Source organism: Ctenocephalides felis, unplaced genomic scaffold (genome assembly GCF_003426905.1).
Source record: "Ctenocephalides felis isolate EL2017-DRISC unplaced genomic scaffold, ASM342690v1 CF-g0.4_SCAFFOLD_01604, whole genome shotgun sequence".
Classification (NCBI taxonomy): domain Eukaryota; kingdom Metazoa; phylum Arthropoda; class Insecta; order Siphonaptera; family Pulicidae; genus Ctenocephalides; species Ctenocephalides felis.
Window position 1 is genome coordinate 12,189,796 of NW_020537758.1, and position 13,460 is coordinate 12,203,255.

Below are 13,460 nucleotides of genomic sequence, written 5' to 3' on the forward strand. Positions count from 1 at the left end.
ATAAGCTGAATACCTAGACCGTCGATCGTATTGAACGAGCTGGCTAATTTATATGATATGTATATGTCTTTTTCCCTCCTGAACCTGAAATCCACCTTCCTCAGAAACCTCCTACACGACCGGCAGCGCCAAGTCCAGCACCTGCAAGAGCCCAATCACCAGCAAAGCCGCCTGCGGCTGCTAAAAAACCACCTCCGGTCAAGAAGCCACTTCCTATTCCTACACCTAAACCACGTCCTGCACCGCCTCCTTATAGACCAGGACAGACAAAGTCTGCACAGCCGGGTCCACCTCCACCGATTCCACCGAGGCCGACTCCTCAACCAAAACCTGTTCCGCCTCCTTCTCCTAAGCCACCTATAATTGTCAGAAAGGTAAAAATTAGAGGGGCTTTAGCACCAGTATAGTTTTTGCTATTAATAGAAATCTACAATTAAAATTCTACAACTATCGATGGAGGTAGAAGACACTGCTTTTATGCTTGATTGTTGTGTCTTTATTTATTGAGCTCTTGCACCAAATCAAAAAATATTTGCATAAAATTATCATTAACAATAACTCTTATTTCTCAATAACTTGCACACAAGAGCGATGAGGAAGAATCAGGGTTAAAGAAACTTCTGCCGGGTTGGTTGAAAGGCAAGGTCAGTGTTACTGCTAATGATAATTTTGCTGTATTCTTAAAACATCAATCATATCATACTTGGACCAATTAATAATTTAACAATGTGCAGGAAATTTGATTAAATAGTTTGTATAAATTTGCCTTCTAATCAGAGTAATGTTTTTTTTTTTCTTAGGAACCTCCAAAGGTACAGGCTGCCCCACCGCCACCACCACCACCACCGAAACCAGCAGCAGCTCCAACAAGTCCTCCTCCTGCACCACCAAAGCCTGCAGCACCTAGTGCCCAGATTCCAGTCGCTGCCATGCGCCATGCTCAAGCCATTGACACTGCCACTATCAAGGTAAAAAGTTGACATATGTAAATGTATATTTATTATACTAATGCGTAAGATGTTTTTATCATTTTAGATGCCACCTCAAGATTATACCAAGGAAATTACGGGTACCAGGACTGAACAGCGTGTTAAGATGAACCGCATGAGACAAAAAATTGCGTCCCGGCTCAAAGAAGCACAAAATACCAATGCTATGTTGACAACATTTAATGAAATTGATATGAGGTTTTATTTGATGCACCATAAATATAAATTATTATGAATCTCTAATAAAATGTATATATATATATATATATTTTTCAATTTCAGCGCCATCATGCAATTTAGGAAAGATCATCTGGATGGATTCATGAAGAAATATGGAATCAAATTGGGCTTCATGTCTGCTTTCTGTAAAGCATCAGCCTAGCTGCTTTACAAGACAGCTGTTGTAAATGCTGTCATTGATGGGTGAAATTATCTACCGTGACTTTGTCGACATATCTGTAGCTGTTGCAACACCCAAAGGTCTTGTTGTTCCTGTGCTGAGAAATGTTGAGAGCATGAATTTTGCTGACATTGAAGTTGCTATTAATGAACTTGGAGAGAAAGCCAAAAAGGGTAATTCTTGTAAAATTGCTTAAACTTATTAAAACTAATACTGTATTCTTTATTTAGGTGCGATAACTGTTGAAGACATGGATGGAGGCACTTTCACCATAGTAACGGCGGAGTTTTTGGTTCATTAATGGGTACTCCTATTATAAATCCACCACAAAGTTCAATTCTGGGTATGCACGGTATATTTTGAACGTCCCATTGCTGTTAAGGGTCAAGTAAGTAGTTAAAATTATAAATTTAATTTTTTGTTTAACCTATTTTTTGTATTAATGTGTAAATATATTATAGGTCGTAGTTAGACCAATGATGTACGTCGCCCTCACTTACGATCATAGATGATTGATGGCCGTGAGGCTGTTATGTTCTTGCGAAAGATCAAGTCTGCAGTTGAAGATCCCCGAATAATTTTAGCTGGCTTGTAATTTGAAAACATGTAACATTTATTCACATCATCAATCATTTGGAACCAATCAAATTATTAGAATAGAAATAGCTGTTAAAGCATTATTTATTAAATTTAATTGTTTTATTATAATAATTTATTTTTGTATATATGATTCTTTATGTAATCATGACTTAAAAATTGATGAATTTATTCTATATTTTATGATTTGTATATTTTATTAATGTTTCAAAGTATTATACGACATCTTATGCAATCTTGTATAAAATCATTAATATCATCTAGTTGTATATTATTTGATTGTTGACTAGGTTGTAAAATGTTTTGGTTCGGTACAGTATTTTCATGCAAAGAACTTCATAATAAGCAATATTTAAATGATTGATTTTGTTGTGTAATTAAGTAATGTTAAATATAACAAGTGTTTAGTAAATGTTTTGTTTCAATTCAGAAGACGTCTGATTTGCAAACAGCTTTGAGTAATTGCACTATAAATGTATAAACGTCAGCTTAAATTCTGTCAATGTTTATCATGCACTTGTAAATTAAGGTACTTAATAAATGAATGTGATTTTGAATTGTGTGTTAATTTGATTCTTGTGTGTTTATTATTTTTTAAAATTTTTTTATATAAAAAATAAAACAAAGCAAAAGAAGAGATTTGTTCTATAGTTATTTTTGAATTTGGCGGGTTATTATAGCTTGATATGAATTGCACAATGGCAACACTAATGTCATAACCTTCAATGGAAACACTAATGTCATTCTATTACATATTCAAACAAAAATTATGAAATAAATAAATTTTAATTAAATTCCCGTAAAATAAGTCAAAGAACATGAAACCTTAAATATTTGCACCATATTTATAATGTCATACATTTTATTAACAAATCAATCATAATGGCAACTAAGGTTATAGCTACAGCAACTGTGAAAGCAATCAAAGGAAGAAAATTAATACCTACAAGGGCTGCATTGTCCTTAACACCTGCTGCAGTTAGTAGAATAAAAGAATTATTACAAGGAAAATCTGAATATATAGGCTTAAAAGTTGGAGTTAGACAAAGAGGCTGTAACGGGCTCTCGTACACATTAGATTATGCAGTTTCTAAAGAAAAAATGGACGAAGAAGTTGTGCAGGATGGAGTTAGAGTAATAATAGATAAAAAAGCACAACTATCTTTACTAGGAACAGAAATGGACTATGTACGAACAAAGTTGTCCTCAGAATTTGTATTTAATAATCCAAATATTAAAGGTACCTGTGGATGCGGTGAGTCCTTCAATATATAAAGAAATTTGGAAATGATAGTTGAAGCAGATTATGTAGCACACTAATAGGAATTCAAAACATTGACTACGAAATATAGAATTTATATTTTAGATTTGTTTTGTTATGTATATATTAATTTATTAATGTTGTTAGATAAATTTTGTGTAAATATAATATATATTTATAATTAAATTCATGATGTTTTATGTGTGAACATTTGTTCTTGTTTTTACAAGTTTTGTAGATGATTATGCAGAATATATTTTTTAAAATATATATTTTTTAATACACTTTCTATAATAAATATAAAACATACTGAAGCTTGATACATCAATAGGTAAAACAAAATAAATAACAAGTAGCAAGTAGCAGAAAATAAATACTACTTATCAAATAAGTAAAAAAATTGGCGTAAAAGTTATTTTTTTCTATTAATTTAAAATAAAATCATTATCTCCTTATTACATCACACTGATAAAATTTTAATATCTTCTATGTTTACACTTTGTTACCCCGGGAACGATAGTTGAAACAGTGTGATCAAAGCAAAAATTATTAAAAGTGGTTAAAACGCAAAATACTAATGAATGGAAAATATAAACGACAACAAAGTCTTGGTAAAATATCATTTTAGCAATATTTACAAAATTTATAATGTGATAATAAAGATTTTATATTTTTCAGAACCAAGCTTGCTGCAAGATGATGTGCATACAAGTATTGTTCTACAAATATTACTTTATGTAAATGTTCGCTTGCTACCAATTTGGTCATTTGTTACTATTTATTGTTTATACTTCAAGGTATAAAATAATTTATCCATATAATAATATTCATCCATATATTTTTTTAAGTTTAAATCTTATTAATTAATTTGTGCTTAATACATTTTTTTTAGTTTGATGAATTGAACCGAATTCATAGAATCATAATGGTTCCTTTGATATTAGGAGTAATTTCAATCGAATGTGTACGTCTATTTATGGGATACAATGGCAATCTTCGAGAGAAGGTAAACTAGTCCACATTCACCTAGTATTTTAAGTATTTTAAAGTTAACATTAACACTTTTCAGCTTTCTGATTTGGCCGGATTTTGGATTATATCAACAGTATTACAATTTCCTTTAATATGCTATATATTATTTAGTCCATACACTCTTTGTCCAATTGTCGAGAAATTATTTTACTTTGCAGTTGCTGCAATGAGTTTGATAGAAATATTTGTTAGTTTTTTTGTTGTAAAACGGTTATCACATTATACGGCTTTGAAATATTGTATGGAGGCACAAATAGGCGTTTTATGTAAGGCGAATGATGGAATTAGAATGGAACAAAATACTGTTTTTAACACACGGTAATGAAAACGTAAAAATAATAGATTTGTTATATATACAGGTATATATATATATATATATATAATATATATATATATATAAAGCGAGAGGTTTTTCTTCAGATGGTGAAATAATACGATAAAATTGTTTCGGGCATCCATCCAGTAATTAAAAAACAGATTTATTGAAAAATGTTTTTATTCAGAGAACATACGTTTCGGGTCTTGATTTGACCCATCTTCAGTGCTACAATCAAATATTTCAGGGTTACAAATTAAAACAATTTAACATTTTTCAATAAATCTGTTTTTTAATTATTGGATGGATGCCCAAGAAACAATTTTATCATATATATATATATATATATATATATACAGTGGCGTCGGAACCAAATTTTTGATGGGTGGGCTCGTTTTTTTTTTTTTGATAGGCAGCCAGTGGGCTCGTTTTTTTTTTTTAGAGATATTAAACCATATAATTTTTTGAAATTGATGGGTGGGCTGAGCCCCCCCATCAAAATTCATGGGTGGGCTCAAGCCCACACAGCCCACACGGTTCCGACGCCACTGTATATATATATATATGTATGTATATATGTATATATTGTTAGTACAGGGGAAAATTTACTCCTTTGAATTTCTTTTGTTCAAAAATTTGAAAAAAAAGAATGGTAAAAATTAGCAATACATTACTAGATACCAAAATCAATATAGACTGAAAAATTAAATTTAGAATAGGTTTTAAATTCATATATTTAGTACTATGCTTTCTAGCAATAATTATTAATAATCCTGTAAGTATTCTTGTTGAAAATATTTAGTATAAAAATTAGATACTCAATTTTTTATGAAATGTTAGACAATATATATATTTCTGTTACAAAATAAATAATTTACATTAAATTCATATTTTTTATTTTAAAATCTCACCAACGCTTCGGTTTTTGTACATGGACCAAAAAATCAATAAATGCGCCCATAACATAACCTTTGCGAATTATCTGACATTGTGTATACAGGGAATGTAAATAAAGCTTAAAATATTAATTTTAGAACGTTTTCTTTATTAAACTTAAAGTTTTTGTTATTATGAGTTAGTGGTTTTTCAAAATTCAACAATCCAATTAGAATCTAACGCGATTCCATGCGGAATCCAATGAGTCTCATTGAATCCAATTGGTTTAAAATAATAAAATAATGATAATATAAATATAAATAATAATATTTTTACAATGAAGAGGCAAAATGTGCGTACTTTATCTTTAGTTGTATGCACTTTTACTTACCTTTTAATTGGGGCTGCAGTTTTTGATGCACTCGAATCGGATACGGAAAGGAGGCGTTGGGACTTTTTAAAAGGTCAGTGTTTAAAAATATAGTGGTACCCCGATTTACGAGTGTTTTGAGATACGAGTCGGGAAAGGAGCAATTTGTTGCTTTGGCATACGAGCAAAATTTGAGATACGAGCTTTGAGCGAGTAAGAATTTTCTAAAAAAATGTTGAAGGCAAAATGTAAATATGAAAAATTTAGTCAGTTGTAAATGAAATTATCATATTTAGAAATTTACTCACGCGAATATACCGAGAATTATTATACTTTAACCCTTTCCACTCGGATGCCGCCGAGTGGAATGGTTTAATAGTGATTGTACAGTTTATGTTAAGGGGGTATTCTAGTGTAGAAATTCAAAAAATCGTTTTTTTTTTAATTTCATATTTTCAAAATTTAACTATCTAAGAATATGGGTACGAGAAGGTTTTTGAAAATTTGAATTATTTTCAAAGATATAGGTATTTTGCTGACTAGGCGGTCTCCATACTGGTTTGGATTCACGCAAAACTTTAAATGCGTTTTTCTCAGAACAGACTTTTTCAGTATTGTTGACACGATTTCTCGAGTTTTAATCGACCGATTTGCTTGAAATGTTCAGAGAGTCTTGTTTATAGACCTATCTATAGCCCGAACTAGGATTATCCCAAAATTCCAATTTTTACTATTTTTAAAAAATTTGAGAAACTCAAAAAAACAGTAAAAAAAACACTTTTTTTTAAACAGTCGCCAATTTGTAAAAAAAAAATTTTTTACTCATTGCTAGTTCGGGCGATTGCGACATCATTGTAGATCAATATTTTTTTTTATTTTTTGCATTTTCGATGGCTAGGAGGGCTGAAATCATGTCAAGACTGAGGTGCTAATTTTTTGAGACCACCGACTTCATCAGCTGCCAGTTTCTATTATTTTCAACTTTTTATTTTTTGTATTTGTTTTGTATTTTAATAATATTAATAAACAAGTGGTAAAAAAATGGATAGTAAAAACTTTCATTGCTTTCTTTTACGACACTTTAAAAATGACCTAAAATTCTTCGCTCTACACTAGAATACCCCCTTAAAGTTCGTGTATTTTGCTTTTATAATATTCAAAATACTTAACAAAATTCGAACGCCTTTACATTAAAAAAAAAAAATGCTTTGAGATACGAGCGATTCGACATAGGAGCGTAGTTATTTTATCTCGTATGTCGGAGTACCACATAGCATATAATATATATTTTCCTCTTATTTCTGTTCCTATTTATTTTAATTATAAATATTCTGCAGATGTGCGAGACAAAATGATTCACAAGTACAATATCACAGAAGAAGATTATCGTATGATAGAAATTGTAATAATAGAAAATAAACCGCATAAAGCAGGACCGCAATGGAAATTTGCTGGGGCCTTTTATTTTGCCACAGTAGTCTTAGCCATGATAGGCTATGGTCATTCGACACCAGTAACGATAGGCGGAAAAGCGTTCTGTATGGCCTATGCGATGGTAATAGAAAATAGATATAAATACTATTCTAAAAAATTATATGTTAATATTATTATAAATTATATCAATTACTGATCTTTTCCTATCCAAGGTGGGAATTCCTTTGGGCCTGGTGATGTTCCAAAGTATTGGTGAACGTCTTAACAAAGTGGCTTCTGTAGTCATCAAAAGAGCCAAACGTTATTTAAGATGCTCCCGAACTGAGGCTACAGAAATGAATCTGATGCTTGCAACTGGTATGTTATCATCAGTTATTATTACAACTGGAGCAGCAGTTTTTTCAAGATATGAAGGTTGGAGCTATTTTGATAGCTTTTACTACTGCTTTGTAACGTTAACCACAATTGGCTTTGGAGATTATGTTGCACTTCAGGTAATAATAAAAAATGAATTTTAATAATAAATGATTTTTGGCAATATTATTTGATCTATTTTTAGAATGACCAAGCGTTAACAAAGAAACCTGGATATGTTGCTCTAAGTTTGGTCTTCATTCTCTTCGGCTTGGCAGTGGTTGCTGCGAGCATAAATTTGCTGGTGTTGAGATTCATGACCATGTAATTTAATAAACATATTTATTCAGTATTAAAAACCTTTATTAAATAATTAAATGCGTTTTAGGAATGCTGAAGACGGTTTGCGGGAAGACAACGAGTTACAAGCTGCTTCTCGACACGTTTTATCATTGGAGAGTGGTGAATATGTAGGAGTTAATGGCAAATTGCTTGCAGGTAAGAGTTTTATATATATATATATATATATATATATATATATATATATATATTCACCAAATTTAAAAATAATCGTATTCCATCTAGAAAAAACTTGGTTTGAGAGATCTTGATGGATTCTAGAAAATACCACCACTTTAGTACAAACGATTTTCAAAAAACTCATGATTTCATGAAAAAAAAACATTAAAAAAACATCCAATTTCTCATTTATAATATCTCTGAAAGAATACGTATAAAAGTATATATATATATGATATGATATGATATATATGATATGATAATGATATGAAAATTCGAGATATTTTTCTGACTAATTATTGTTGTTTATTATTTTTTCATTACACAAATATTGATAGAGGTATTAATTAAGAAGTGCGCGGCTGTCCAACCAGAGGTCCTTCGAGCCCTTTAACCCTTCGCCGTTTCACAATAAGAGAAGTTACGGTAAAATTTATGATAGAAAAAGTTGTAACTCATTTAATCACCTTTAAAATAGTCTAATACAAGTTCTGATAAAATCAGAATTAAAAGAGTAATAATCCAATTAATGCGATGGATGGTGACGGAGTGCAAATTGTTTTCACTTCTGAACTTAAGATAAAGATTAGCCTATTTCCAAAATATCAAGTAAATTGGAGCACAGTAAAAAAAACTCACAGAGCAATAATTTTGTTGATCGTAAGTTGAATAGAGCACATGTGAACAGGATTTGACAAATTAATTCACTTCAAATATAAACTTAAGCAATAATGTATATTGATTTGTTGGAGGAAAAAATGCAATTTAGATATTAAAATTACTAAAAGCCAGTTAAAATATGGTACGAAATTATAAAAATTATAAGCAACATTATTGATGCAATTATTTTGGGTAGAAAAATAAAAGGTGATATTTCACCTTTGCCGCGAATGCTATATATTAATTCTTTCTGAATTTGTTGTACTTTTTAAAAAATTTCAATTTTAAACACGTGTATCTTATGCTATGACCATAAATCACAAAGCAGACGATCATTTTTAGTGTGATAAATTTGGAAAATCAATGTTTTAGTCGTGAATGAACAAAAAATCATTCATTTATACATCCACATCTACATGTATGACTGAAAATACTATATAACCCTTAAATGCAATAAAATAAATTGAGCTGTTGGACATAAATTTGTTCTATAAATCGCAGTGTATAATTTTTAATATACAATTTTATTGAACATTTTTTAATATTTGTTGAATGAATAATTAAAGTGTGACCTGTGGGAATTGAGAATAATCATTTTATTTGAAACAGTTCTACATTCAACATCACTCATATATTGGTGTAAATAGTAATTCAAAAAACAGTAATTATTATTTTTAACTAAGCAGTAAATATTAGTATAAAATATTGAAAAATTATAGACGTGGGTACAGAACAACGTATGTCGGGTCAGCTAGTATATATATATATATATATATATACGTATATATATTATATATATATAACAATTTGTAGCATTGTAACGTGATACTGTAATCTTTTTTCCCAGGTCATCCTAGAGCTGATGCCGATGCAGCCCATGTAGATCAGGACAGTGTCTGTTCTTGCACTTGTCTCGGTGGATCAAGTATTACTGGTCACAGACGTCAGGATTCCTTCTTAAATCCTGCACCACCTCCAGCAGATTTAATTCCTGCTCCAGGAGTTGATGCCAGTGATTTACTCCTTCTGGAGTCTGCTTGTAACATTGGAGCAGGTTCTCAGGGCGCTGATTTTCTTATAGAGCCACCGGAAATATTTACATACGGTTTCAGGAGGAAACGTATGTCGATATGAGATAGGAACGAATATTCTAAATTATTTGACTAAAATAATGGTGTATTTTTTTCAAATGTGGTGTGATAACCATGTCAATGGGAATCTTGGATGTTTGAATGCTTTGAAAATTAACTTTACAATATTGGAATGAATTTATAATAATACAATTTAAATTTTAAAAAAATCTTTGTGAATTCGGACTAATTCATATATGATGTATTTGTGTAATATTTTTTATATTAATATTAGATAAAATTTAAACAAGATGTTTATACATATGTACTGAATATATACATGTAAGTTTCCCATAGAGTTCTGGTGTCTAAATTTACTAAGCAATTGGCTACAATATATTAAATATTTTATACTAATTAATAACGAATACAATATTTGTAATCGTTAGTGCATTTATTTTATTTGCGTCATGTACAATTTGAATTTTAAAATTCGCGCCATTTTTAAATCAGGTTCCAGTTGGTAGCGCCGCCATACGTCAACAAAAGTCAGTGTGTTTTTGTAAAAAGTCAAGTGCGGTGATAGTGACAATTCTTGCTTCTTATTTTTTTAACATGCCTAAAAAAGAAAAGGTATGTATCTTTTAAACTAAAGTTTATGTGCAAATAAATCTAAAGTGTTTAAATTTAAATAACGAATCGTTCTGGAACAGTATATTCATATATCTGTATTAATTGAATATGTAAAGATCGGCTGCCATGTCAGATCCTTTTAACATCAACAAACATGTCAGATTGCAAATGATTGCAGATTCTTTTGTGTTTTTTACAGGATGCACGTAAGGTTGTGAATGATAAGAAGACAAATGGTGAATTGGAAACAGAGGTAAGAATTTCATTTTAGTAGATGTAAATTTAATTTGCGGTAAACGAATTGAACATAACCTCACTAATTGTCAAAATAATTAAACCTCAACATACTTTTTTATTCTCAATCTACCTTGTTTAAAGCTATTACATTAATAATTCTTCACAAATAATTGCTATATATTTGACATACAGCATAATATTTCTCATTTTTACATATTTTATTCATTCTGTTCAAAGTATGTCAATATTCAAATTTTGAATAATGAAAGTTTTTTTTGTCATTTACTATTCATGTTTAGTGTTAAATACAATTTTAATGAGGTTTAGAAATTGAAAAATTGAAATTGAGATAGATAAATTATGTAAGACAGTTTATCAAAATTATCACCTGTGTATGTGTTCAATTTGTTTAGATTTGTTGATATATATATATATATATGATATATATATATATATATATATATATATATATATATATATATATATATAAGGAAGTCAATACAATTTCTTATATATTAATTGTGTAAATATATTCATTATCTAAATTGCCGTCTGAAACAAAAACTTCTTTGTTAACATAGTTTTCTTATCTCATACGTAGTCAGATAATTGTTATTAGTTTTTTTTATCTATCATAAAGTCTTTGTTAAAATATAACAATCTCATTGTTGTTATTTATTTATCCTTAACACTTAAATTTAATTATCAATTATACAATTTTCATAACATATGAGATTTATGTACACACAGCCATATGTTATAATATGTGACTATTATTTTTTATTAAAGATTCATAAGAATCTTTGGACGTGGTGATATATATTTTTGCATTGCATAAATATCTTGAAGATTCATTGATTTTTTCAAATATTTGTCAGAGAATTATTTATTTCTTTGATAAAATTCAATCCTATCAGAGCTATAGATAATATTTTCAAAATAAGACTAATCTTTTTAATAATTTATAGTAATTTTAATCATTCTTCAAGAATAACAATCCATATCTCTGTTGACCTCTTATTGTATTATTGTCCAGTACAATTGATAGTTGCTTCTTATGAGAAACTGTCTTGTATGAATCGATTTAGAGCTTTCACACACTTGTTTTAAATGCCTCAAAATAAAGACAAGAATTATAAATTTTTTCAGGAAATCTAAAACAGAATTTTTTATTAGATTAAATAATAAATTTAAATATGTACTTGTATTTTTCTCCTGAAAACTTGCTTATTTCTTCTCCCAAAAACAATATTTCTAATATATGTTACATGTATGGAATATGCCGTTATGACGAACAGAATTGATACTTTCTTATCTTAACACTTTTATTAATCTATTGTTATGAGAACTTTTATTTGATAAGCAATGTACAGCTTCAATCATTCTGTACAAGTAGCTGATACAGCATTATTTTAGTAGTATTTGTACTTTGTTACATTTACACGATTACTTGGTACGAAATTGAATTCATGTGTTTGAAAAACAAATATACATGGACACACCACTTACCCATCGCTATTGTAACTGATATAAACTTGGTTTATTATTGATTCTTTTTTTTTACAAACTTTTGCTTCCATGCTTCCTGGTGTAAATCATCAGTCATCTGCATATTTCTTCTTTCCAATCCTTTTAGTCCTTCTACTTTACCTTCGACGACGTCGTGTAAGAAGCACTCTTTTTGGAGGAATGGGTTCGATCAGTAGAGTTCTTTTTTCTCTCTATCAAAAATCAAAAATGTTATATTTCCTTTATTAATGTACAAGAAATATAAAAAGGCTACATAGGTCAGTGCTAATGTGGGCGTCAATAAATATGAAAAATAAATAGAATAAATAAAAATAAAAATAGAGTAAATTCCTAGAGAAATTTTTAACACAATATTTATATTACTCATTAATGAGTATTCAAGAAATTCATTGTAAGTACTACATAGTAGACAAATGATAAATCAAAGCGAAAACTATGAAATGTTAGGAATTTTTTTATTACCAGAAATTATAAAATTATAATTCAATTTATTAGTTATAAAATATGGTATCACTACTTTGTTCATAAAATATGAGAAGTTCTCTAAAATAAAATAAAATAAAATAAAATAAAATAAAAAATATCACATTTCAAAACCTTAGAAAACCTTCTGTCGCCATTTCTTAGATACGGATCCATATCTCTGATCTGTACGGAGCTATGTTCTAGACATAAAGCTTTTGAGGCTGTCCATGAATCACGTGATCGATTTCTAAGGTTTTTTGGATCTCTTCTCCTTATTGGTGATACATGGTGATATTTAAAATTAAACCCACCTTATCCCTCACCATACATCACAGTACCTAGACAAAATTTTTGAAAAATGATTGAATGTGCCAACTTTAAATTTTGGTCATATGTTTGGTAAAGTATAGTGACAATTTGTGCCAAGTTTCATCAAAATCGCATAACGCATTTTTGAGAACATACCATCTGTTTAAATGTTAGTATTGAGCTCGGAGCAAGCCACCCATCGACCTCTCATATCTCAGAAACTATTGAACGATTCCACTTGGAATTTTGGTCACATTTTGGGTAAAGTATAGTGACAATGTGTGTCGAATTTCATCAAAATTGCAGAACGCTTTTTTGAGAACATACTATCCGTTTAAATGTTAGTATTGAGCTCGGAGCAAGCCACCCATCGACCTCGCATATCTCAGAAACTGTTGAACGATCCAA

General features: G+C 29.7%; 4 protein-coding genes across 4 annotated transcripts in view; all 4 read left to right on the forward strand.

Moving 5' to 3' along the window:
* The window catches only part of LOC113373376 (dihydrolipoyllysine-residue succinyltransferase component of 2-oxoglutarate dehydrogenase complex, mitochondrial-like), a 3,634-nt gene extending 1,650 nt beyond the window's left edge, over positions 1-1,984 (forward strand). The window contains 10 exon segments of the mRNA XM_026613678.1: positions 105-197; positions 801-968; positions 1,036-1,187; positions 1,272-1,409; positions 1,411-1,562; positions 1,620-1,658; positions 1,661-1,746; positions 1,748-1,777; positions 1,851-1,896; positions 1,899-1,984. Coding sequence (XP_026469463.1) covers positions 105-197; positions 801-968; positions 1,036-1,187; positions 1,272-1,409; positions 1,411-1,562; positions 1,620-1,658; positions 1,661-1,746; positions 1,748-1,777; positions 1,851-1,896; positions 1,899-1,984 — 990 coding nt within the window.
* An 842-nt stretch (positions 1,985-2,826) lies between these two features.
* On the forward strand, positions 2,827-3,304 carry LOC113373250 (iron-sulfur cluster assembly 1 homolog, mitochondrial). The gene has a single exon (XM_026613550.1). The coding sequence runs from the start codon at positions 2,869-2,871 to the stop codon at positions 3,259-3,261; it is 393 nt and encodes a 130-aa protein (XP_026469335.1). The 5' UTR covers positions 2,827-2,868; the 3' UTR covers positions 3,262-3,304.
* A 520-nt stretch (positions 3,305-3,824) lies between these two features.
* LOC113373377 (transmembrane protein 17-like) lies at positions 3,825-4,601 on the forward strand. The gene is made up of 4 exons (XM_026613679.1): positions 3,825-3,858; positions 3,926-4,044; positions 4,140-4,253; positions 4,317-4,601. The coding sequence occupies exons 1-4, from the start codon at positions 3,825-3,827 to the stop codon at positions 4,599-4,601; spliced, it is 552 nt and encodes a 183-aa protein (XP_026469464.1).
* Positions 4,602-5,808: 1,207 nt separating this feature from the next.
* LOC113373378 (two pore potassium channel protein sup-9-like) lies at positions 5,809-9,942 on the forward strand. The gene is made up of 6 exons (XM_026613680.1): positions 5,809-5,935; positions 7,179-7,396; positions 7,488-7,769; positions 7,835-7,953; positions 8,018-8,127; positions 9,656-9,942. The coding sequence occupies exons 1-6, from the start codon at positions 5,809-5,811 to the stop codon at positions 9,940-9,942; spliced, it is 1,143 nt and encodes a 380-aa protein (XP_026469465.1).
* Positions 9,943-13,460: the final 3,518 nt, after the last annotated feature.